Source organism: Syngnathus acus, chromosome 8, assembly GCF_901709675.1.
Source record: "Syngnathus acus chromosome 8, fSynAcu1.2, whole genome shotgun sequence".
In the NCBI taxonomy this organism is placed as follows: Eukaryota; Metazoa; Chordata; class Actinopteri; order Syngnathiformes; family Syngnathidae; genus Syngnathus; species Syngnathus acus.
Window position 1 is genome coordinate 4,812,644 of NC_051093.1, and position 24,044 is coordinate 4,836,687.

The following is a 24,044-nucleotide window of genomic DNA, read 5'->3' on the forward strand; positions in this document are numbered from 1 at the left end:
GACAGTTGACCTTTATGTACATTTTACATTATGAACATCCGAATTTTCTCATTTGCAGGACCGGTAAAGCCAACTTTGACTTGACTGTCACAATTTCAGCATGATGGAAATTCACTGAATAGGCGTGAGAAGCAAGTACATTTGCCTATCTTTGATTTGATGCTTGAAATGAATACTTTCAGGTTTTTAATGCTATTCAAGGCTCCTATTTTGTCTATTTCTGTGCATTGTCATGCAGGTTTCAATTGAGTCCCGTGTGAGAACTCGGATGCAACCATTTTTTTAATATACTTTTTTTTTTTTTATTAGTTGCCATGCAAGATGCTTGTCAAGGTGGAGGCAGGTGGAGCGCATTTTAAACATTGCAACAGCCCGTATAAAACGTAGAACCTTCCTTGTATGCGCCTGTGGTTGTAATCAGACACATCAGGCTTAAAATAATCTCAACCTGTTCCAATGAGGAAGTTCATTTAGGTCATGCATATATGCTTCCAGTGAAGTGAGACTTCAACACCAACAGGTTTGAACAAGGCCCAAAATTTCCACCTTCCAGTCAGTCAATAGGTCAGGGAACGTTTTGCCAATAAAGCCTGATCATCAAAATCTATTCAGAAAAAAAACAGTGGGCAAAAATCAATACCAAAAGAACAGTACGTAGAAATGTTGCTGCTATAATTTTTCGGTTGCAGCAGTCGTAGTTATTTTGGTGGTACCAGTAGTAATAACAAAGATGTAATCATAGAAACAGTCGTAATGATGGTGGTAGTATTTGCTCATTATATTTGGAGTACTCGTGAGGGTCCCTCATGTGTGCGTGTTTAGGAGCAGATCGGCCACGGGGGAGCAGTGTCTAGGCTGCCTGAGCGATGAGCGACCGCGTCGTCGCCTCCCTGGATACCAGCGACGCGCACAAGTCTTCGGGACTCGGGAGAGTCCGGACACCGACCGACTGACCGACGCTCCGGTGCGGCGGGTGGGTGGGAGGGCGACTCGGCAACTCCGCTATGAGGTTAACGACGAGGACTACGGCGTTAGCGGAGGTGCCGCTTTACTGGTGTTACTGGCGTTACTGGAAGTGTCGATGAAGCCAAACGAGCCAGGACGGACTAACGGGTCGCCATGAATGACAGGTACCACAAGGCGGCCCGGGACGGCTACCTGGACCTGCTGAGGGAGGCCACACGCAAGGACCTCAACGCGCCCGATGAGGATGGCATGACACCGACGCTATGGGCGGCCTACCACGGGAACCTGGAGGCTCTGCGGCTCATCGTAGCGAGGGGGTGGGTACAAAAAAAACAAAAAACTCCCGAAAGCCACCTCATCGGGCACACCTACACTTACGTGGCAAAGCAATTCCAGACAGGTGTTAAGGGGTTGTAGTTGCGTAATTGTTTCTATGTACTTTCAGTTTTAGCCATTTATTAAAAAAGTTAAGCAAAATATAAGAAATACGTGTCTGCGATGCAATCACAAAGCAGATTCGTTTTTATATTTGAACAAACCTCCTAAACACACACAAACCTTAAATGGTGAGAATGTCTCGTGCAGCTTGTAAAATCCGTGAAAGCCTCTATCACACAATTGCCCCATTGTTAATAATTGTATTATTTATTTGTTAATTAGTACGACTTCACAACAAAACTTAAACAATGGGAATTGTTTGTTGGTGAAAAGGTAAGGCGTAGGTGGGGAAAGATGATTCAATTATGATGAAATCAATTGGTATGAAAATGATTCAAATAACCATTTATGGAAAAGTCACCAGTTTGTGATGAAAAAATGAATCCATCTATTGGATAACCTTAAATGAGATTTATTTAATATGCGACTTTGCTACTATTTTATGTATTTATTTTTTTATCATTTTTAATGGACAACATTCAATCTCTCATTTGAGAATGCTCTTGCTTGTATTTGACCAACCCCAAAGTCTGCTAGGTGAAGGTGCACATGGTGTATATTGTATGACATTAGAGGAAGACAAAGATGCGGAAGGTCCTAGACGTGGCGCCAGCAAATGACTGGAAGCAGCAACAACCAGGCAGAATTTCTTGTTTGGTGACTGTTTTAAAAAAACATGAGCCTTTGTTCGGGGGTGGGAAGACTTTCTATGAATTTAAGAGTTTATTCTAACCTGGATTTTACATTTAAATAGCAAATAATAATTGGATAACTGATAATTGAACTAAATAACTGTCCATCAAACATACAGATTGACTTTTTTTCCACCCTAGAATCAATTAGTTAAAATATATTTATAAATAACAAAATAAAATATATTAGTCATATGCATTTCACACACCTATTTTATTGCTAATTTTACACGTATACGTAACAATCAGAATAGGTTATGAGGTTATTTTTCAAATAAATAGTCGATTATTGAGATAAACGTTTTAAGCAGTTATTTTTAATGAGTTGTTGAACTTGTAAATCATCCTTGGTTTCCCAACTTGGACACATTAAGACGCGATAGACGGCCTAACGAAGCTAGCATTGATGTTGCATTGATTTGAACACCAATGGTGCAGCAACTTACGTGGACAAGCAGTTTAATTTAGCTCCTCTCCAGAAAATGATTAATATTACTACAGCTAACTGAGCAGTCATTAGTGTAATATACAATATGTATAAATTAGCCTGCCCGCTACTGCCCACGTAAGGAACATCCACCTTTATTAATTTTCTACTGAATCTACAAATGACCTGGCCCACCTGTTTTGAAAAATCTTGCTGCCCTTGAGCACAAAGATGTGTCCGACTGCACTACCCTCGATTGTGAGCAATACACAAAGGCAGAAGATACTTAGTTATCTTTAACGCCCGGCAGGGTGGTTTAATGACGACTCTGAAATGTCACTACGCCGTCACGGCGTTCAAGGTCATGTGCGAGTTATCGCATTTCATTAAATGCTCTTCAGCCATGCGTTCCCTCTTCAATATTTTACTGCGCGCTCGCCGGAACGTCCACGTTGGGGCCCGTAAAAAGCATGTGAATTACGGCGCCTCCCTAAATGGTCGCACTGTTATGGATGCCGTTGGTGTGACACTTTAACAAGAGCCGGCGGCCATCATTGTGACTTTTATAACGTGGCTGTTATCACAAAAGATCGCACTTGATAAAATAAGCAGTGGATCGTCCGTTTAGAAGATAAAGCGGCACGGCGACATTTGTGTTGGCCTTTTACATAAACATCCTGTTTGTCGGAGCTGTTTAAACAAAATTGTGACCAAGGGGGAAAAAATCAGAAAATGGGCCGACTTTTAGTGGAAGCACAAAAGCGTGAGGCACCGCTAGGATGGTAAAGTACAAAACAGGCTCATCGTTAACGGCTGACCTGTTTCGCCTGCAAGTCAGAAAAATGGGCCTATTATGAAGCCGCCTTAATTAAAGCCTGTGTCACATGAACAAATAATTCATGTCCTGTGAGGCTGTCATATTAGAAAATTACAAATCTTTACCACATCTCGTGATCAAACACAAGAAATCAGACGATGATACGAGTAGTCTGCTGAACAAAACAAAATCTACCAATTCCCACGGAATCTGTGCAAACAACCGTCCCCGCAGGCCTGTAAGGACATAGTATCCCTCGAATGATACATCATGTGCTAACATAAATAACTGCCATTGAATGATAACGATGCTCGGCAAACGGCCGTTATGTAAAGCAAACGTTCCGTAATGAGATAAAAGACACTCGAGGGGTAAACAAACGGACGACCCTCTCGTATTCAGCATTTTCAACGACGGCACATAAATTAGCACGCATAAAGCTATCGCCATTCCTTACGTTATGTAATCCGAACTGAGAATATCATAAATGACTTCAAATACAATTTTAACATAGATAATCACGTCATCTTTTAATGTTTATTTATAGCCTGTTGATGATTTGTTTGAACCTTGTGGCACATCATTTAAGTACGCAGCCTAGAACTTAAAGCAGCATGATGTCACCTGAAAAGCACATTTATACATTTTCCGATATTTAAATGAGTTCACAGGTTTCTTAATTGAAGGTGTGTAACAATAGGGAAAAATGGGAAAATCTTTTGATGCAACCACACAAATTACCCATTCGGCGTCCACTCGGCACTTTCGATTACTAGTACGAGAAAAATAGCAGACAAATTAACGACACATTCTTTAAAGCTCGCGCTACAGGATGTGAAAGATGCACATTGTGCTACCAGTCATGATTAGACTTGAGGAATGCGTCTGAGATCATCCGCCATGCACAATTATGCGGTGGGAGCCGACTGAAACCTTTTTGAAAGGCCGGCGTGTAACACGAGCCGGGGTGGCCGAGCAGTAGCGGCGACAAGCCGTAGATCGAATTGCAGCCGCTGTGTGACTCTCAAGGAGGTGACAACAAGGTTTGCTGGGAACTCAAAACCGAGGGTGCCGCCATGTTTTGAAAAAAGGCCGACGTGTTTTTCAAAAAGTGTTACCATAAGCAATTGAACCCCGTTGTGTTTCACAGAGGGAACCCTGACAAGTGTGACATCTGGGGCAACACGCCTCTCCACCTCGCCGCTGCCAACGGTCACCACAACTGCCTTTTCTTCCTGGTGACGTTCGGCGCCAACATCTGGTGCCTTGATAATGACTACCACACGCCACTCAACATGGCCGCCACCAAGAACCACATGGACTGTGTTCGCTACCTGGACTCCATCGCTTCCAAGCAAATGGGGCTCAACCCCAAGCTGGTCAACAAGCTGAAGGAGCGGGCGTTTCGAGACGCCGAGCAGCGCATCAAAGATTGCGCCAAGATGCAGAAGAAGCACCATAAGCGCATGGAGAAGAAGTACCACAAGGAGGCGCCAGAGGCATCCGTGTCGGATGTTATGAGTTTTTCCAGTTACAGCAGCGGCTCGGTTAGCCACAAGGTGCGCAACTTGGACGAGGCCGCCGTCGGTGTGCCATATTCGCAGGTTGTTTTCGTTTAAAACCGTGCGGCGAATATTAGCAATGACTCAACGAGCGTTCCAATGTACGTCATTGAATCTCTGCTTTGTTTCTACCAGGCTACTCTTCAAGCCACAAACCGAGGGAAGACAAAAATCCAGAAGAAGCTGGAGAAAAGGAAACAAGGAGACGGGACCTTTAAAATCTACGAGGACGGGAGGAAGAGCGTGCGCTCCCTCTCTGGACTCCAACTGGGCAACGACGTCATGTTCCTCAAACCCGGAACATACGTCAACCCTAAGGATTACGGCCGCCGCAACATCCGCGACATGTTCTCCCGAGATCACGACGACACCATTTCACGTGCCATCAGCGAGCCGGACCTCCACGGAATCAACGCCGATCACTCGGAGGTCAGCACGGACTCGGGACACGATTCCCTGTTCAACCGGCCCGGTCTGGGCACCATGGTCTTCAGGAGGAACTATGTGAGCGGGGGGATGTTTGACATGGGCGATCCGGACGGAACCGAGGGCTCGGGTCACTCTGTGCATTTCCGCGGCAGACTGCACCCTCGTCCCAGTCTGGACGAGGACAGCATCGGAAGCGCTCGCAGCCTGCAGGAGAGGAACCTGGAGGAACTTCCTTGGGAGGAGGTGGAATTGGGACTGGATGACGACAATGAGGCCCTCACCAGCCCTTTGGAGGTCTTCTTGGCCACGCACGGCATGAGCGAGTTCTTGTCCATATTTAGGAGGGAAAAGATCGACCTACAAGCACTGCTGCTCTGCTCTGACCAGGATCTCAGGAGCATCCACATCCCTTTAGGACCCAGGAAAAAGATCTTAGATGCCTGTCAGAGACGCCTTGAGACCATAGAGGACCCCGAGTGCATTGATGACACTGAACTGTGAGTAGTTCTCATTCCTCCATTTCCTATATAGCAGCTTCTTCTCCTTACATGTTTTTTTTCTCCCCCATCGTGTTGTACAGATGATTGAAGCGGAGGTGGGAGCATCACTGCAAAGAGAGACGACTAAACCATCTACCTCTACCATGGAGAGGATCCATGTCAAGATTCAAAGTGGTTGAACAAACTTGTCGTGTGATCGGACACGTTTGCCCCCGTGGGGTTGACCGAGACTCTCATGTTGTCTTTTGCACACTTTACATGCATATTTTTGGAGCATGCCCCTCGATGTTATTAATGCAAAATCACAATTTATTCGGCCTCGTATTTGCAGGCCAGACAACTGCATACTTGCAGTTATGTGTGAACTCGAGCCTTGACACTTTTACAATACTCGCTTATCATCATTTGTTGTAATTGCACACGCTGTGTAGTGCATGTCGAGTCAATATTTATGTAGATAATGTCAGTCATAACGATATCTTTGAAGGATTTTATTGTCTCTGTGTACTTTTCTCCGCACAGTGTTAATGTGTTATAATTTGGTTTATATTATGCAATAAATGCGCTGGACTTCATGTTTGCTTACACTTTCTCAGCATTTGCACTTTCATTTGCAGAGTAACTATGTTGTCATTTTTGCAGGATTTTAAAGTGTTTGATTTATTATCTGTTTTTTTCCTCCCATCATTACAATCACATTGTGATTTGTTTGTTTGTTTCCATGAGTAGAAATTTATGCAAGGAATAACCCATTGGAATTTGGTGCCGATCCAGATATCAAATAATTTATTTTCTTTCAGTTGCGATGGTACCAACCCTCCGCCAAAACAAAGGATACTCAAAATCTGTGTACACTGTCAACCTTTGACATTGCGTAATTCATCTAATCCCCCCAATTACATAACTCGCCTGGCACTGACCTGCAGGAGTGTGACGTCACACTCGCTTCGTTAAGAATAAAACGATTAGTAACTGACGCCACCACAACACTAGTCATAGGCTAAATATTCATATATGGAAAAAACACGAGACCACAGTAATATAAATCAAATCAAATGACAGGCGGCGATTGCGCGTGCATACTGATGACGCGTTTTGACAGGCGCAGTTCGTAACCTGGAACCCGCGTATGTCGGGACCATGGACCACTGCTAGCTTGATACAACAAAATGTTGAGAAATTAAAATAAAATTACTATGTATATTTATTTGACGCGTATTGGTAGCAAGATGATAGATTGAATGTAATACATGACAATCTAAAAATAAAACATGCATTTGTATCTCACTGGAAGTGACGACACGTAATAAATATAAACCAATCTCACCTGGTGGTCGTATCGAGCTCCGAGGCTGGACGGACGGGCGAAGACATTTCGGCCTTCCCTTCTCTTTATATTGCTTGCGTTACCCTTTGAGACCTGTCAAATTACACAATTTTATTTGAGTTTTTAAGTAAAAAAAAAGTGTGGCGCCTGTCTAACAATTGACGTCAGTGTTTATTGTCTATTGTGTGAAAGACATAATGAGAACTGTGGCACAAAAGATGCTAAGGACATGCAACTTATTGTTCACAAGGTAAGGCAACACATGAATGCAAAAAAACTGTAATGGACCAAATGGCGATAGGTCGAATTTGTAAACAGTTCATCCCAAACTGGGCAGGGTTGGTGTTTTGAGAAAAATTACATTTGAGAAAACGTCAAAAAAAATTGCTGCACAGTAAAATTTTGTTTGTCTCAATTTAGTTACTGATGTACTTTGCCAATTTTTGCACCAGTTAATTTAAATTTGGCTCAATAAAGTGTTAAAATTTCAAAGGTGACATTGAACACTGTATTTACATTGGGTATTCATTTCTGGTTTATTGGCCCTCAGTGAATACAACAAAAATGGAAACCTTGGACTACATTGTTCCCAACATTTGTCCTGAATCAGAAAGGGCGGGGGGTGGTCGTATGACGAAAGAGCCTAACTTTCTTGTTTGTGAAGTTGCAAAAGGGGTGGAACATTTCTGGTGAATTACCAGAGATGGCATACTAAGGAATGTAACTTCAGGTATCCTCTGTAAACAAAAAAACGTTCCTCTTTCTAATAAGTGCATGCAGGAAGACCCCAAACAGCGACACAGATGGCCACTCATCCAACATCGAAACAGCTGCCCAGATGGAAAACATCCAGCACCTGCGTGACGTGGAGGTGGCCCCGGAGTACGCACACCATGTGGAGGCGCCGGCGCAACGCACCCACCACGATGGCGCCTGGCTTCTGTCTGTCATCGTGTGCATCAACGTCCTCATTCTGGGCTGCGTGCTGGTTAGCAGCAGCGCCATCAACAGCGTGGCCGTCACAACCGTGCACCGCCAGATCTTCCTCATCGTCCTCCTCGCCCTCACAATGCTTTGGATGCTCTTGTACGTCACTGTCACCTACCGCAAGAACGAAAACCTAATGACTCTTGACAGCCATGCCGGGCCGGTGTGGCTCCGAGGTAACAGCGATGGGGATCATTCACTACTCACCTCATAGATTTTCATGATTGAGTTTAATTATTTAAATGCCTCAATTGGTTTTTTTTTCCCCCTCTAGGTGGACTTATGCTTTTTGGCCTGCTGAGTCTGCTCATGGATATCTTCAAAATGGCCAACTACATCGGCTACCTGCACTGCGACTCTGCCGTCAAAGTGGCCTTCCCTGCCGTGCAAGCAGTGTTCTTAATCACCCAGGTGGTCTACTTTTTTTAAATGGAATACTTCCTGATGCTCGAACAAATTGTAATCCATAACAGGTAGGCAGACCGGTCTGACTGGTTGATTATTTTTTCCGCTTAGACTTATTTCCTGTGGGTCCACGCAAAGGACTGCGTGCAGTTCCACACAAGTGTGACACGGTACAAACGGCATTCTCGCAGAATTCCCCTCCAATGTGGTCTATTGACTCATTTGTCAGTAGTCTTTCCCCCTCTTGCCAGGTGCGGCCTCATGCTAATGCTCTCTACTAACCTGGTGGTGTGGATGGCGAGCGTCACCGAGGAGTCCCTTCACCAAATGGATGCCCCTTATCTGAATGTCAGCTTCCCGTCCAAGATGTACAGAGGTATTGGACGCATGAGGTCGTCAGTTTGCTTTCTTAAGTGGCTCGCCCCTACTCAAATACAAGATGTGAATCACAATACATTTCAGGTCAAGCACTTTTCAGGAAACTTAAGGACATTAATACAATTTTAAGAAAACATTTGTCATTATAGTGCGAGAACGTTTTTTTTTTAAAGCATTCTATTTCGTGAAATATTTTTCCACTTTTAATTTGAATATTTCCTCCATTTTCATTAACTACAATCCCCTTGGTATGCATAAAATAAACATACAATGAACTCTGTTGCCAACCAAAACAGCAGCACCCTAAATGAATTAAATAATTAAATGCTGCCGCATCTTGTAAACTAGTTTCCGTTCATGTGTTGTATCTGTTCTCTCCATGACAGACAGTTACAACCAAGAGGCCAAGTGCAGCTGCAGTCACTCAGCGTGCAGCGCCTTCAAGGAGGCCTTCTACTACCTGTACCCCTTCAACATCGAGTACAGCCTCTTTGCTTCGGCCATGGCTTACGTCATGTGGAAGAACGTGGGCCGCCTGGCGGACAACCAGGGCCACTGCAGGGCAAAGTTCCGTCCCAAGGAGGTCCGCGTGGGCCCCGTGCTGGGGCTCCTGGTCGTGGTGGTGGGCCTGGTGACCTTCGCCGTGTACGAAGTGGAGATCACACTGGAAGACGAGGCCATGCACCGCAATGCCCTGCTCATCCATTTCGTCATAAACATAGTGATTGTGAGCCTCATGTGCGTCTCCACCGCGGTGGGCTGCGTCATCTACCGACTGGACCACCGCGAACACATCTCTGAGCAGAACCCCGCCCGCAGCCTGGACGTGCAACTCCTGGTGGGGGCCTCAATGGGCCAGTTGATTATCAGCTACTTCTCCGCTGTGGCGGTGGCAGCCACGGGGGCTCAGGACCTCCTGGATGCTGTCAACTTGTCGTGGGCTGTCCTCATGGTGGTGCAACTGTGCCTGCAAAACTACTTCATCATCGAGGGCCTCTACCGTAAGCCCTTCCACACCATGCAGGAAGACACCCTGCACGCCGAGGGCAGCGGCGTCACCAACCGGCAAAATTCGAGGTGCGGGCTGACGCCGCCCGTGCGGCCAAACTGGAAGAGGAGAGTGCTGAAGGAAGTGTGTGCCTTTCTAATGCTCGCCAACATTATTGTAAGTTCAGCACAATTTTAACCATAATGGAGTTCCTAGTTTTAATCCTGTTTGTTGTTGCCTCGACAGCTGTGGATCATGCCTGCCTTTGGAGCTCGACCTCAGTTCAACCACACGGTGGAGATGAAGTTTTACAAGTTCAGCATGTGGCCGGCCATAGTCAACATCGGACTGCCTTTTGGAATCTTCTACCGCATGCACTCAGTGGCCAGTCTCTTCGAGGTGTATATTATTTCATAGTTCTCGCCTGTCTGTATCTGCACAAGTTTTTGTAATAAATAAAATATTTTTTAGCAAAAAAACTGGAACATGAAATTAATCTCAGAATTCTCTTCAAAGTGAAAATGTTGACAGGCTATCAATTTCTTTTCTTCATTGCCCCAATCTTCAGCATCAAGGGAGGGAAACAGTGCCATCTTCTGGTCAAAAAATAAAAAGCACTGGTTAAAGCACGGTATCAGATGTTCTGTCTCAAAATATTTAATTACTGCATTAGTATCCACACATTTCACATCGCGATATGTATTTAGAATAATTTAAGGTAAATACATTTTTAAACAAGCAACGATAGAAATTAAACAATCCAGTCTAGTTTGTACTGATACATAAAGGTGCAAGTTAAATTCACTTTGGGCATGTCAAACAGCTCCCGCAAAAAAAAAAAATTCACCTTTTTGTGGCAATTGGCATGGCTGGGGATTCATGTTTGGAATAATTATGAGGTGTCAAACAAGCATCCCAGTGCATTACCAACGCGCATCCCCAAATTGGAGGCTAAAGCTCTCACGCCACAACGGCAAAAAGAAAAACTTACCCGTGTCCCTTTGACCAAACCGCCTTCTGAGTCAGACTTGACCTGATTATTTTTTTTTTTAGACTAAAAGCAGCTGCACAGGTCAAAACGACATGTAACAAATTGCCTATGGACAATATTGATACGCGATAAAGAAACGTTTGACATGCTTCGTAAGGATTATGAGAATGCTGCGTTAACGTGGTCGGCTATCCGCTCTGCCGTCTACATCTTCTGAATCTCAAAGAGGCGCACATCCGTGTCATACCAGATGGGAGGGTCCACGTTACTGGAGGGGGCGGGGACAAAATAGCACAATTAGAATCAAATCACAGTTAATTATCGTGGGGGATACTCACCGCAAGTAGACCACACCCCACATGTAGGTGCGAAACCACATGGCCGTGCCCGCGTTGGCCTGGTACTTCCGGATGAGGATGGGGTGAGGCACGGGCAGCAGGCCAACTAATGTGCCGTGCTGGAGGAACTTCAAGATTTCCGATTCGTCCGTCAAACCCCTGCCGGGACATTAACGGGAAGATTTAGCGCGCACGGAAAGACGGACAAAGACATCTGATCCAACACACGCGTACTTGTCGATGCAGATCTTCTCCACCTGTGGAACCAACACCTGCAGCAGACGCATGATAGTCTGCAAGGGAAGTTTACACTTCCAGGACAGGACCTGGAAAGGACAAGACCAGAGTGAAATGCTTTTGTGTTCAGGTAAGCTCTTATTATGAACAGAAGGTGAATCGACTCACCCAGTCTGGTGTGGGAACCCAATTTGATGCTGAACTACTTGACAAACGACTTCTCTCCATTTCGGCCTCAGTATAGAAAACATCCTGTGGGAAGGAAGAATTACACATGTAATTTTCTTTGAGCTCCTTGGATTGTTGCCCCTAAGGCAGAAGAACAGAAACACACTGACTTCATTGTCTTTGCCCGAGTTGGATTCAGTGTCGCTGGTCCCGCCGGCTGCAATCTGCGCTGAGTGCTGCATCTTGGGGACAGACACCATGGTGCCATCCTCAGACACCTGAGACTTCTCGGTCAGTTTGTCAATGCCTGTAAAGAAATAAATTAGCTCCTTACCATGTCCACTTCTTGATTGATGATAATAATAATAATAAAAAGTAGATGTACCAGGTATGGCGACCAGGCTGGCCTTGAGGGTGCCAGGTTCTGCAGGCACGGCGGGTCGGGAACCTTCCATGGAGACGGTCTCCTGCGAGCTGGTGCGGGAGATAACGTCGGGCGTTTTCCTCTTTCGCTGCAGGGCCTTCTGAATGGTGGCCGGGTCTGACGGAAGATTAGCCAGCTGGTGGAAAATATTACGCTTGCGGATGATGGCGTACACCAGGTTACAGTTCCCTGGGGAGGGGGGGGGGGGATCACATTAATGATTAATCACATCTCGAAGCAATTGACGTATGACCATAACAAAATTAGAAGCGTCTCCTACCATCAAACTGATACTGGATGATGTTATTGAACGCCTCCAGGAGGAAAAAGGCAAGATGGTGGTTCTGGACGGCAGAAAACAGGAACCAGCTGGTGGAGAAAGCCTCCAGCAGGTGGAGCAGCTTATTGGCCGCTACCATGGACAGACTTTTCAAATATGGGGACACTGAGAGAAAAATATGGTTAAAAAAAAACCAACAATTCAAACTATTTTAATAGGGAGGACTATTAAACCCATAAAAATGAAGCGAATGAATCACCGTTGACAACAATGGTGAGCAGGCAGTCAAAGAGAGGTTGCAAACGTTGGTGGCCCGTGGTGATAATCTTGTGGAAGACCTGCAAAAGCAAACAGAGCGACAGCTGGTCAGCTCTCACCGGGAAAAAGGTCGGCCGGTCTCCATGGCGACGCGGTCGGCCCGCTCACCACAATCAGCAAGTCGGCGTGAGTGCCCGTGAACACCGGGATGTCCATGGGCACGTGGAGAGCGTAGGGTTTGTTCAGGCGAACGCCAAAGTTCCTCTCGCCGCTCAGCAGCAGGAGGATGAACACGCCGATGTGCATGAGGCCCACACGGGCTGCCCACACACACACACAAACAAATGCGTCAGTCAGGATTTTCCTGGTAATATTTTTTTTACGGGTGGGGTGAGCAAACATAAGACGACTTACACTGGTCGGCTCTAGCATCGTTAAGGTAAAAAAGGATTGGAACCAGGATATCCAGTACGTCGCTACTCTTGAGGACGAAAAAGAGGAATTTCTGCCACGGGAACACAAAATTGGGATGAATTTTATTTAACGTTGCTCAACTTGCATAAAATGATCATTTGCATAATTTGTACTAGAATTTGGAAATGAATCTAGTTTTAACATGTTGAACTGTGGGTGCTCGACTACCTTATTGAAGTCGCAGAGCTTCCAGAAGAGTACCAGGAGCTCCTGGTGGAACTGGATTTTTTTGGTGGAATTGGGCAGGTACGTTTGAGTCAAAGGGTTGGTGAGGAGACGGGCCAACCCTTTTAGTACAAAGTCAAAATCCTGGATGGAACACAAACAAAAGCTTCAGGGAGAAAATCTTCATGTTAACTCACCGCTGTCGTCAGGGCCCTACCTCCTCTCTGTGAATCCTCGACAAATAATTCACAAAAAGGTTTTCGGGGCCGGTAGACTGGGTAGAGAGAAAGGGAGGATTATTCAAGTGAATCATCCAAAGTGGTGGCGGTTAGCAAACCTCGTGCTCCTCCATGCTGGGAGACGACGGGCAGTGGGAAGGCCCTCCGTCGTGCTCCAGGGTCACAATGAGGATCTGCACGGCCTGCTCCACCAGCTGCTCCCGGTAGTCGGAGAAGAGCAGGTGGTTGTACGGGATGCCGTAGCCCACCGGGTCGTAGGCGCTCACCACGTTGAGCAGCGAGGTGAACAGCGGCAAAGCGTGCCTGAAAAGAAACAGCGTGCTCGGCCCGCCTCTTTCATATAATCACGAGGACAAACGTCGGCTTACCGATTCTCAGTGGAGCAGAAGAAGGTCACCCAGGGGTTGAGAACGTGGTTGTCGGTCGAGGCTGGCAGATACATGACCTCGGAGAAGCAAGTGAGCAGCAACCTAAGCAGCTCCGTGCTGGCCCGGCATCCGATCCAAACGATGAGGAGTCAAAAGCCGGGCAAGATGAGGGAAAGAGTCGGAAACTCACCGATTCAAATCGTGGATGTAGTTGAGAGGGGGGGACTGCGCGAAGCCTACTCCCGCTTCCCAGATGTACTCGCAGCTGTCTATGGAGTGCATGTTCTCCACAGAGTCCTACAACACACAAAACTGTATCGTCCGTGGAATGGCTCAAAATATGTTTTGACTCATTTCCATTTTTATAAAAGGAAGGTTGGGGAAAAAAAATCTCATTCAATCTAGCCAATCAAAGTGTGACTTGCAGCTCTTTGTGTCAATTACACAATATTTCTCACAACTGAAATGACAGCTTTTTAGTTGTACTTGGCTCAACACGCATGGAGTTTTAAGTCAATGAGTCAGAGCTACGACATTCCTTTCGGTCCCATTAGCTGTAAAGCGCTCTTCCTGTTATGACTGACAATGTCATCACGCTCGGTTTTGATTTTTCAAAGCAACTTGGGCGACAGGTTTAGTGGGGTGGATTTGCAGCAGGAAGGAGGAAACACTGAGGAGAAATAATAAAAATACACCCAAATCTGATCTGGGTCGTTCTTACCGGGCCTCTTTTGTGGCTGTGCACGGTGAAGTCAGGACAGAAGAGCAAGTCGGCGATGGCCAGGAGGAGCGACTCGGCCAGGGGGCGAGCGCCTTCGTCGTCATCCAGCTCCTCTCCCTGAAGAAAAGAAAAAAATAGCAGATTGGTCCGTCAGTCACAACAACTTTTTTTTTTTGCCACTCACCCCTGCTCGGCCAGCACCGGGCACGGTGGACCAGAAGAAACCCCTCCAGTCTTGGTCCTCAAAGATGTAGGGGAGGATGCGGGTCAGGATACGAGTGGAGTTGAGGACCACTTGCTTCTCCCTCTCGCTGGGGCAGCCCGAGTCGGCGCCCTGCACCAGTTTCTCCACAGCCTGAGGACAAGCGCCACAAAACTCAAGTTTAGGGTAGAGAATTAATGACTCTAAGAACATACTATTTAAAAAAACATATCTATTGTTTTATCAGACCACATATTCATCTTTTACTTTAATGGACTACATCCACCAGAAAGATCATAAACGTCGGGGCCTCTTTATGAGTAAATGGGGAGTTTGTCTGATCAATCAATTCTTTGTAAAAGCATTAAGAGTGTTTTTCTCAGGGCGACCCTCAGGCAGGAGCCAGGAAGTGGAAAAGAAAGCTGGGGGAAGGGAGGCGACTCGTTTCTTTCCACATCTGAGAGCGGGACATTGTTCGGAAGCACTGGTCCGTGACGCACTTTCCAAAAAGTTCAGCAAAGGCAGCAATCCGAATGTTTACAGTGTTTACCTTATAGCAGAGCGTGGCTAAATTGGAGGGGGACTCCTCTCGTAGAGCCCTGATCTCGGCAGCTGGAACCAGTGCAAAGACATCCTGGACTGTGGTGGTGCTGTCCGCCCAGAATTGGTCCCAGAAGGCATCATCTGTGGCTTCCACCGGCTGTAAAACATGCATAAATGTTCAAGAAAAATGTAGAAATCGATGCGGCATTGCTTGCAGTACATCGGAAGCATCATTGTGTGAGTCTATTGTGTCGCCTGCTCAGTGAGTGATGACGACAATGTAAACAGCATGCACCTGCTGCCGCATCCATGTCAACACCATGCAGCTTTGATTTAGCCATCATTTTGTAAAAACATTTTTTTTGGTATGACAGCTATGACATATGTGCATCCTGCTAACGTGGCGTCTTTCCATTTCGGCGACTGCGATCACGAAGAAACGCCGAATGATTATTTAACATGGTTAAATGCAGCAAGAGGACTGACTGCTGTGAACGCGCCGTCTGATTATCGTCGCTTACATTTGCAACAATAGGATCTAACCTGCGTTTTGGTTGTCAGCTGAATTACTGCTTTCCTGAAGCTCAGTTTTGAATCGGTACTCCCCATTGTTGAATTTCTATATTTTAATCAATTATATAACAAGAGTGGCGCCGATGCCGCTGAGGGTTCTTGTTAATCTCCCCTCCGTCCTTTGGCTTGAGTCATAGGAGAAAGGGGCGGGGTTCTGTTTCGCTGTGTTTTCACGCCATTGGTTATTCACTTCCTGGTTTTGACTGACGTCAAAAAGAGAATTGTTTTGAGATGTTCACTCATTTGCAATAAATGTTAACGGCAGTATTTCTTTTAAAACTAGGGTGGTTCAATATGTATTGTTAAGATGAACTGTTTATATATAAGTAATAAAATGAGTAGAAGAGCCACGGCTGCGTTTAACGTGGATGCCTTTGTAAACAGCGACATCTTTTGGATACATTTTACTCCGTCATACTTTTTGAACGGTAAAGCAAACATACCAAACATGTTTTTTTAAATTAACAATCACAGTGATGTTTTTGTTTTCTGTCATATATTTCTTTAAATGACCCAAAATGGAAGGACACCAAAAGGAGTTTATATTTATACAACATGACGTAAACGCGTCAGTAAAGGTCTCCGCGCAGGCGCAGTACGATGTAAACACAGGCGCAGCGGCTGGTCATGGTAGATAAACTTCGTTTTTTTAGCCGATGGATTTTAAAACTACAAGTTTTTTTTCAATGAGTTCGGAGTTTATCATGTGTGGAGATTGCATCGGTATGAGGAAAGATAATTAACGCGTGTTTTAAACGACGAACTTCAGGTGGCTACTTTTCGCTTATCAGCATAAAGGCTAACGCTGTTAGCTTGTGAGTGACGACCAAGAAAGAGGGCTTATACACTTTAGGAGACACCATTTGGCTATTATGTGAAAGTAAAGTATCTGCGAAATTTTCATATAACACACATATAACGTGTATGATTTTCTCACTTGTAGCAATGGCTAATTTCATCACATAAACCCCAATTAGCCGCCCAGTTAGTTAAGCTTGCTAATAGCTGCCAAATGCAAGCTACCCGCTAGCGCGATTGTTGGACATAGAGGGAAATTCTTGAAGGACTTCATCTACATTGATATTTGTGGTCATCACATGTTGACTGAAAGCAGGTGAGTGATTCGTTCATCTCTCAAACAATAACCATCTGGCAGTGATAACAGGCTGTGGATGCGTGTTAGCATTGATAAGAAAGCGATAAGAAAAAGAGCACAATCAACGTGAACATTTCCTTTTCTGAGATATACACAGATATACACAGATGTGGCATCTGTAAAGGAGCTTATGATATTTTAAGGGTAGGAAATGGAGGACCATATGTAATATTTTAGTTCTGCACAAATGATGTGGCACCATAAAGCTGATGTTGATGTCTTCAATCTGTTACATTTATAGTTATTGTGTTTATACAATTGCTAATGTATGTTTGCCACACAGGAAAAGGCAACACAGTGGTGGTGATGAGAGTGGTCACCTGGTTCCTCAAGCCAAAAGGCCGAACCAAGCTCACCCGCTTTCCCCCGAGCTGGGACGAGATGCCTGGGACTCGGAGGTAAAAATAAAAATATGTCTGTTTTACAGCTTGCCCAGACACATTTGTGAGTGGCTCATTTCAATTGACAAGGTGCTTTATTGTTTCAGTGGTCCAACAGCTCCAGCAGCCTCAGCAGCCCAGAGCACGCATCTGGCAGCTCCAGCGGTAGCCGCTGCGCCGCGGGCCCTTGCAGCCCCCTCAGCTCCGGCGAATCATGCGACTCGGCCGCCTCTTATCTGCTTATCAACCGCATTCTGAGGGAGGCGCACTTCCAGAGCTTGCTCAGCCGCTGCCAAACGCGAGAGACGCAGCTGTGACCTTGTGATATTTGCTAGTCAGCTATCAGGGAGGGGAAAATTATCAGCAATAATTTAAGAACTGGGACCAAACTAATGCTAAAATTGGACGGGAGCTGCCAAAATGACGAGTTTAGGACCAGTCGCTTTGACTTGTTTAGGATGTGTGGGTGGTTCTGCAGTCTCAGGGAGGTCGTGGTTGTGAACTTTTCTGTCCTTTTCCCCTTTCTAGTTAGATCCAAAACACTCATCTCCAGAGCGGCTGATTTTAGCTTGTCCTTTCTGTTCAGTGAAGAGAACGACTACTAAACAAAATGCACAGCACAGCAGCCCCTCCATGTGTATTTGTGCCTGGTATGTCCACTGTCCATCCGAAGAGCCGGGGGGGGCGGAGGCTCAGCCTTTTTTTGAACAGCATTTTTCTCTTCTTCATGATTTTAGTTGTGTACATGAATGACATTGATTGCCACTGTTATTGTAAATGATTTCAAAGTAAAAGTTTTTTTTTTTAAGTATCTTTTGTTTGGTCATCTACAACCACTAGATTATGTCAATAAAAAAACACAAAATGAAAGCAACTAAAGGGAAATTAGTGGAATGTTATTCATAGCCATATGAATCAATAAGTGTATATTTATCGCACTGAAGTCAGAACAAGCAGGAACCAAAATTGTGTCCATGCCCCGTTATTTATAGACCTGACTATTTAAAAAAAAATTTCCCGACATCATAAGTCTAAGCAGGAACTTTGATCCTCGCATTCTGGCTCTTAATGAACAAGCGGGTGTGCATTGAGTCCCTTACTAATGAGCTCTGACCTGTGAGCAGCCAAAGACTTCTTTAATTAGCACACCGCACGTCCTTGTCTCACACGCACAATAACAGATCACGCGCATTAGTGTGACCCGCGTCGCCATGGTTACCCCCTCAGCCACAACCGGTCCCTATTAGTCAGTTAGTCATGATTGATGCTTAATTAGAGATGACAAATGAGGCGATGGTAATTCGGCGCGAGGCATTTCTCTGATTCATGACGGTGTTACTGTACTGGAGATGGATTCGTTTTATTACGGTCACATATTCACTCGCATTGGTGCTTGTTGTTTTTTGGGGAAATACGTGCTAATTGCTACGATGTCATTTGAAGCAGGAAACACTTTTATATACTGCAATAACCCATATCGATCAAACTTATAGTACGTTGTAAGATTTAAATATGCCATCATGGTTTAATTATTTCTTTTTAATGGGATGGTATGATTTTTTTCTTACACCTCCAAAAATTCCAACTTCAGTGTCATCAAGAATATATTAATGTTGAAAAAAATACAACATGCAATTTCTATAAAAATTTTTTAAAAAAATTCTTATAACATTTGGTTACAATTTTGATTTTGTTTTCTTCAAGACAACCTTTATGCTTATAATATATATTTGTATGTTGTAATTGTGTGTAGTTAACTATTGTTTTGTCATGTAAAATATATTTTTACGTGACATTAGCCCAATGTAAAATGTCACACAATAACACACAAGATTACAAACAAATTATACAAAATAAATAATCAATCCATCCTTGTATATAAAAATTGAAGAAGGGGGTACAATATTACAAAAAGTGCTCAAAAAGCTCAGTAGAGGGCAGCACATGCTCCCTCCTGTAAACTAATTCAGGAGGATCTGTGTGAAAGTCTTGTAGGAGATCATTTCTCTCCCTCTCTCTATCCATACGTACTTTCTATGCAGCACACAGATATGAAGCTGGGCGATGATGAATGACTCAAATCAGTTGAGCGAGGAGGCAGGAGAGAGTTAAATGAACTGTCCGGGTTCCGGGGTCTATGTATGCGCATATATTGTTATATTTTTACTGTGGCCAGCAGAAACAACAAGCGCAAAAAACATAAACGGGTTAGTCGTGTCTCCTTTCTATTTGGCCGTGTCCTTTGGGCTCGGATCCTAATCGCTCCTCAAAGGCGAGAAGATCTGGGCGACGACAACAAAATTCTTCTATTCATCAGCGTCTGCTTTCACCTTCAACTTGAAAGCTCTGCGAATCGTCTCTAGCCTCCCTTTCAAGTTTCCTCGCAGAAACGGGGCCTTTGGTGGTTTGAATATAACCAAAATGTCACGGTGAACACGATGGAAAGCAGGAGCGAGCTAAATCCGAGCTCCTCTTTGCCAGAACGTGTTTGGGCAGCTGTTGCCTGGCATGAGGCGCCCGTTGGCTTTGGCGTCCATGAGGTCCCGACGCCAAGCCAAACATCTGCTTTGCCTCCTCCCCGCCGCCATTTTTTTTTTTGCCTCGGTATCAGACGAGAAGGCTCGCCCCCCATGCGAAGAATTAATGACCCAGCGTGCAAATTAGCGGTGCCCTACTGCCCCGTCCTGGCTGGCACAGGAAAAGGTCAGGGGCACGGCAGTTGGACAACAAGATTGAGGGTTCAATGTGGGAAGTATTTTGCAGGACGACATTGAAGAGGTGGACTTGAAAGGCAAGGCAACAGTTTTCATACTTCTATTCGAAAAATGCGTGAGTAGAGAATTAGCATGGTGATTAGCTTTGCTTCGCTAGCTTCGACTGGAAATGAAAACATCTCTTTTTTTTCTTTTACATTTTTAAAATTGACCACTAATCCCGCAATAAATGGTTATAACTCACTTTTGGAGCTCAAGTGCTTCTAAAAGTACTACTTGAGCTCTGCACCACTTCAAATGTCGACATTCACCTGTTTGAAAAGTCGTAAAAGTGCAACTCGCCGTATGGTTGAGGGCGCAGTTATAGTCGATAAAAAGGTTCTTACGGCTCTTACGACGAGCGTAAAAGTTCGAGGACCTTCTCCACTTGTGTACAAATCAGTCGACGCTGGCCCTGACAATCCTGCTCGCTGGCAATGAGAGCTGGCTAATCTCAGCACAGAGTAGCCTAAACACATAGCTGATACCCCCGCCCCCCCAAGCAAAACGGTCGACTGGCCTCCCTCGAGCCAGCCAGTGTTTCGAAGGCAGCGCTGAGATAACCGACAGGCTTGGCATGCTCGGGTCAGTGTCTCCGCTTCCACTTTACGGCTTGTCCCCCCCTCCCCCTTCCTCCAACCTCCGCCTCCCATTCAATTTCACACAATGTGCTCCGGAGACAATGTACAGTAGACTGTTTTCATTGCGCGGCCGAGCCACAGTCAAGGCCTCTATCGATCATCATAAACGTTCGCCCCCAGAAGCCTGAAAGAAAGGCTGAGCGCAGTCTTTTTGTGCCTCGCGTCGCAGAGTTTTACGGCCGGCGTTGGCTCCTGTCCCTAAAAACGTGACTCGCTTTTGGAGCTGTTGGAACAGAAGGGCGCTATTTCAAGCGGGACACTCGCATACCAACAATAAGGCCCTAGCTTCTTCTATTACGACATCGTTGTATTTTCTGGCAATCTGGAAGCCCCTTGACCCTGTGCTACCACCTACTGCTCAGTCGTGGCTACTACAACGGACATGGTTTCTACCTCGCTTTCGACTGACGGCGAGTGCGAACCTGGGGCTCGGCGCCTCTCGTAGTCACCAAGGTGCAATTTGTTGCATTCGGACTATAACTGTCAGGAAGAGATACACTTCCACTTAAATAGCTGCCCATAATCTGCCCATCTCCCCGTATTATCCTAATTGAACCCATGGGCGGCCAGCGCCCATCAATAGCTGAGCTCATCTGCAAATTAATAAAACATGGGCCCTCACCAAATCTATGCCCAAGCTACTTAGAGCCACTGAAGCAGAGCGTTTAGATTCGCCGCCAAAGAAATGGAGGTGCAATAAAGTGTGTGGCGATGTTATCTTCTTTTTCCTTCAGAGGTTATATAACAATTGAATAATTCCTGTTTCAAATACAGTTGTAATCAAGCTTAACCTCAAATAACGAATGCTTTCCTCAGAGTAAATTGTTGGTGCCTCGCCAGTCATGAACCAAACTGCACGTCAGGCCTAGCTTCCAAATGCTGCACTGAGGACTATTAAAGTTATCATGAAGTCAGGTGAATGATCCATGGAAGTACAAGATGGCTGCAGTGGGGGGGGGGGCTTTGGACAGCGCGTCGATTCGGACCGACACGTTACGTGATGCGGGAGTCAACGAAAGCGCCGCTCATCATCATAAGACCTCCATCTTAATAACAGCGAATCCTGCAGGGCCGTAAAAAGCAGCCAGAGGTTATTAAAGGCATCTATCAAGTCGGCAGTGCCGATGATCACCCCTCTGTCGAACGTGAAAGCAAGACCGCGGCGACCAAACGCTTCACTTTCTGTCTGCCGCGCTAGCAACAAAAAAAGTCGAGGGAAGTACAAAGTGCCATTGCAAGGAAGGAAGGAAGGAAGGACGGACAAGGAGAACCAGTAATGGATACACGACTGCGAGAAAAGCAAAAGCAAAAAACCTTCCTCCAAAGAAAATAGTGAGTAATGCATTGGACGGAGTGGAGGTAATGACACAAACCCAAACTACGTTATTTTATTTTTCTCCGAAAAGATAATAGAAAGAAAAGAATACAAGTCCATTTCCTAATTTTTCCTCACAATACTTTGAGTGTTGCTCAGAAAACTACTCCCGCATGGAGGCCATGTGCGCCGCATGTGTGTTTGCTAACGCTAACGATTTCCCACGATGAGCATGATGTAACAAAGCGTAACGTCAACTTGCATTACTGGAAGTGGAGATCACGCGCCAGTGTTGAAAGTTGCCGCGTTGATTAACATAAAATAAAAACGGGACCTCCACTCAGCGCCATTGTCGCCAGCCGTAAAAAGCGAAGCCTCGAAGACATTAAGTGGGCGATTTACGGCCGGCGTATATTTGAAAGGAGGCTCGCTTAAACCTTATGAAGTCTCCCTTTCGCTTTCCTCCCTGTTGCTTCCGAATGCCTACCATTTCCCCGGCTTTATTTTCATTGGCTTTTAAGGCAGTGCGCTTGATAGTTTGCCTTTCAACGCACGGACGGCGCACGAGAACACACACAAAGAAAGCCGAGGGGCATTCAAAAAAAAAAAAAAAAAAAAAGGGGATTTTCCCGCTCAATGCCGGTTGCAGGGGTCACGCGCGGCAGGTTTTAAAGCGTTTCTACCGGTCCCGGCAGCGGAGGGGGGGGGCATTAATTGATTGTCCGCCTCTCTTTGGTGAAGTGGCTTTATGACGGTTGCTGAAATAAAAGCCGCAGTGGTAGATCAGCGGCGGGCGGGCGGGCGTACGAGCTGGAAATTGCCCCCGCGCGTTTTAATCTGCCATCTCCCGGGTTCTCATAACACTTTACAGCTCGATACATCTCATCAGCTTTTACGGGGCCGGCGTCACACAAAAGATCACTTTCCGTTTTTTTTTTTTCATTCAATCTTTCCATCAAATTTCTGGCTTTATTTTTTTGAAACTTGTTATGTAAGTCTTTCTTTGAAACGTGGCTGTATGATTGCAAAGGAGCGCATGAACCTATTTGGAGTTTTCAAGCTGACATTTTTCAGAATCCAATGCAAAACGTTTTAATCATTTAATTCTAATTCCTGCCACTTAAAGTTTCGACTATTGTTCCTTGTCCAATAAGGTTGCTATCAAAGTTACTCCATTATACTCATATAAAAAAAAAAAAAAAAAAAACGTTGGCTGGTCTGGAGCAGATGGCGCCATCTCCACGCATGGCAACAGCTGGAGTTGAAAGCACATCTGCCCCGCTGGGGACGGCGAGCGAGAGCGAGAGAGCCTGACCGCTTTTTTAGCTTTAGCGCTGACCTTCCCCTCGCATGTTTCGATCGGGCTTTGGGAACGCGGCACCGGCGGGGGTGCTCTTCCACTGTCTGATTCACACACGATGACCTATCAAGCTCGCCCGCGGGGGGAAGCAAACGTCCGGCCCAATAACGTCGTTCACACTCCCGTACACACCGCTGTGCTCTTTGTGCTCCGGCCGCTTTTACCTCCTTTTGTTCTACGACTGCTTCGCTCGCTCGCATGACTTTTATAGATGAGCTCGGGGTATCATTTGTACGGTGACACTCTGCCTTCAGCACTGCCTTTTTATTCCAGCCATGTTTGCACAGGTGTACTTGATTCGTTTCATTGTGTGAACGCTGAGCATTTATAAATGACTGCAAAGCGTTTGGCAGTCATGAAGTTGTCTACTTCCTTATTTTTTGCACGATGAAAAACTCCTTTGGGAGCCAACGAGCGCGACTCCTCCATCACCTTCCGCCGCCATACATCTCACTTGGGCCCGGGCCCGTTTTGCCATCAATCTGCCGTCGGTCTCGTCTAATGAGCTCATTAAGCACCGGCGAACGATGATAAGAACCGCA

The 24,044-nt window shown here is 45.6% G+C and overlaps 4 protein-coding genes and 1 long non-coding RNA gene across 7 annotated transcripts; 4 read left to right on the forward strand and 1 right to left on the reverse strand.

Annotated features, from left to right (window-relative positions):
* The first annotated feature begins 830 nt into the window (after positions 1–830).
* Positions 831–6,406, forward strand: ush1ga (Usher syndrome 1Ga (autosomal recessive)). Of its 3 annotated transcripts, none has more exons than XM_037256817.1 (4): positions 833–1,283; positions 4,491–4,899; positions 5,038–5,828; positions 5,912–6,406. In XM_037256817.1, the coding sequence occupies exons 1-4, from the start codon at positions 1,120–1,122 to the stop codon at positions 5,913–5,915; spliced, it is 1,368 nt and encodes a 455-aa protein (XP_037112712.1). In that variant the 5' UTR covers positions 833–1,119; the 3' UTR covers positions 5,916–6,406. The 3 variants fall into 3 exon arrangements, with proteins under 3 accessions (XP_037112711.1, XP_037112712.1, XP_037112710.1); XM_037256815.1 differs by having other exon boundaries at positions 857–1,283; positions 4,491–4,944; XM_037256816.1 differs by lacking the exon at positions 5,912–6,406 and having other exon boundaries at positions 831–1,283; positions 4,491–4,944; positions 5,038–5,832.
* Positions 6,407–7,169: 763 nt separating this feature from the next.
* Positions 7,170–10,390, forward strand: LOC119125859 (proton channel OTOP2-like). The gene is made up of 7 exons (XM_037256785.1): positions 7,170–7,408; positions 7,930–8,321; positions 8,420–8,556; positions 8,662–8,720; positions 8,802–8,926; positions 9,315–10,093; positions 10,163–10,390. Exons 1-7 carry the CDS (start codon positions 7,356–7,358, stop codon positions 10,331–10,333), a joined length of 1,716 nt encoding a protein of 571 aa, XP_037112680.1. The 5' UTR covers positions 7,170–7,355; the 3' UTR covers positions 10,334–10,390.
* Positions 10,391–10,557: 167 nt separating this feature from the next.
* On the reverse strand, positions 10,558–16,044 carry hid1a (HID1 domain containing a). Its single transcript, XM_037256747.1, has 19 exons — positions 15,868–16,044; positions 15,332–15,481; positions 14,764–14,934; positions 14,580–14,696; positions 14,049–14,155; positions 13,859–13,975; positions 13,589–13,793; positions 13,469–13,525; positions 13,255–13,395; positions 13,027–13,117; positions 12,781–12,932; positions 12,614–12,692; positions 12,355–12,519; positions 12,036–12,263; positions 11,821–11,957; positions 11,651–11,734; positions 11,480–11,571; positions 11,246–11,404; positions 10,558–11,175 (listed from the first exon to the last, which is right to left on the reverse strand). Exons 1-19 carry the CDS (start codon positions 15,931–15,933, stop codon positions 11,112–11,114), a joined length of 2,382 nt encoding a protein of 793 aa, XP_037112642.1. The 5' UTR covers positions 15,934–16,044; the 3' UTR covers positions 10,558–11,111.
* LOC119125951 lies at positions 14,884–16,164 on the forward strand. Its single transcript, XR_005098559.1, has 2 exons — positions 14,884–14,967; positions 15,165–16,164. It is a non-coding gene; the product is annotated as an uncharacterized LOC119125951 (long non-coding RNA).
* A 302-nt stretch (positions 16,165–16,466) lies between these two features.
* On the forward strand, positions 16,467–18,236 carry LOC119125924 (protein FAM104A). Its single transcript, XM_037256903.1, has 3 exons — positions 16,467–17,011; positions 17,337–17,451; positions 17,541–18,236. Exons 1-3 carry the CDS (start codon positions 16,995–16,997, stop codon positions 17,748–17,750), a joined length of 342 nt encoding a protein of 113 aa, XP_037112798.1. The 5' UTR covers positions 16,467–16,994; the 3' UTR covers positions 17,751–18,236.
* The last annotated feature ends 5,808 nt before the right edge of the window (positions 18,237–24,044 follow it).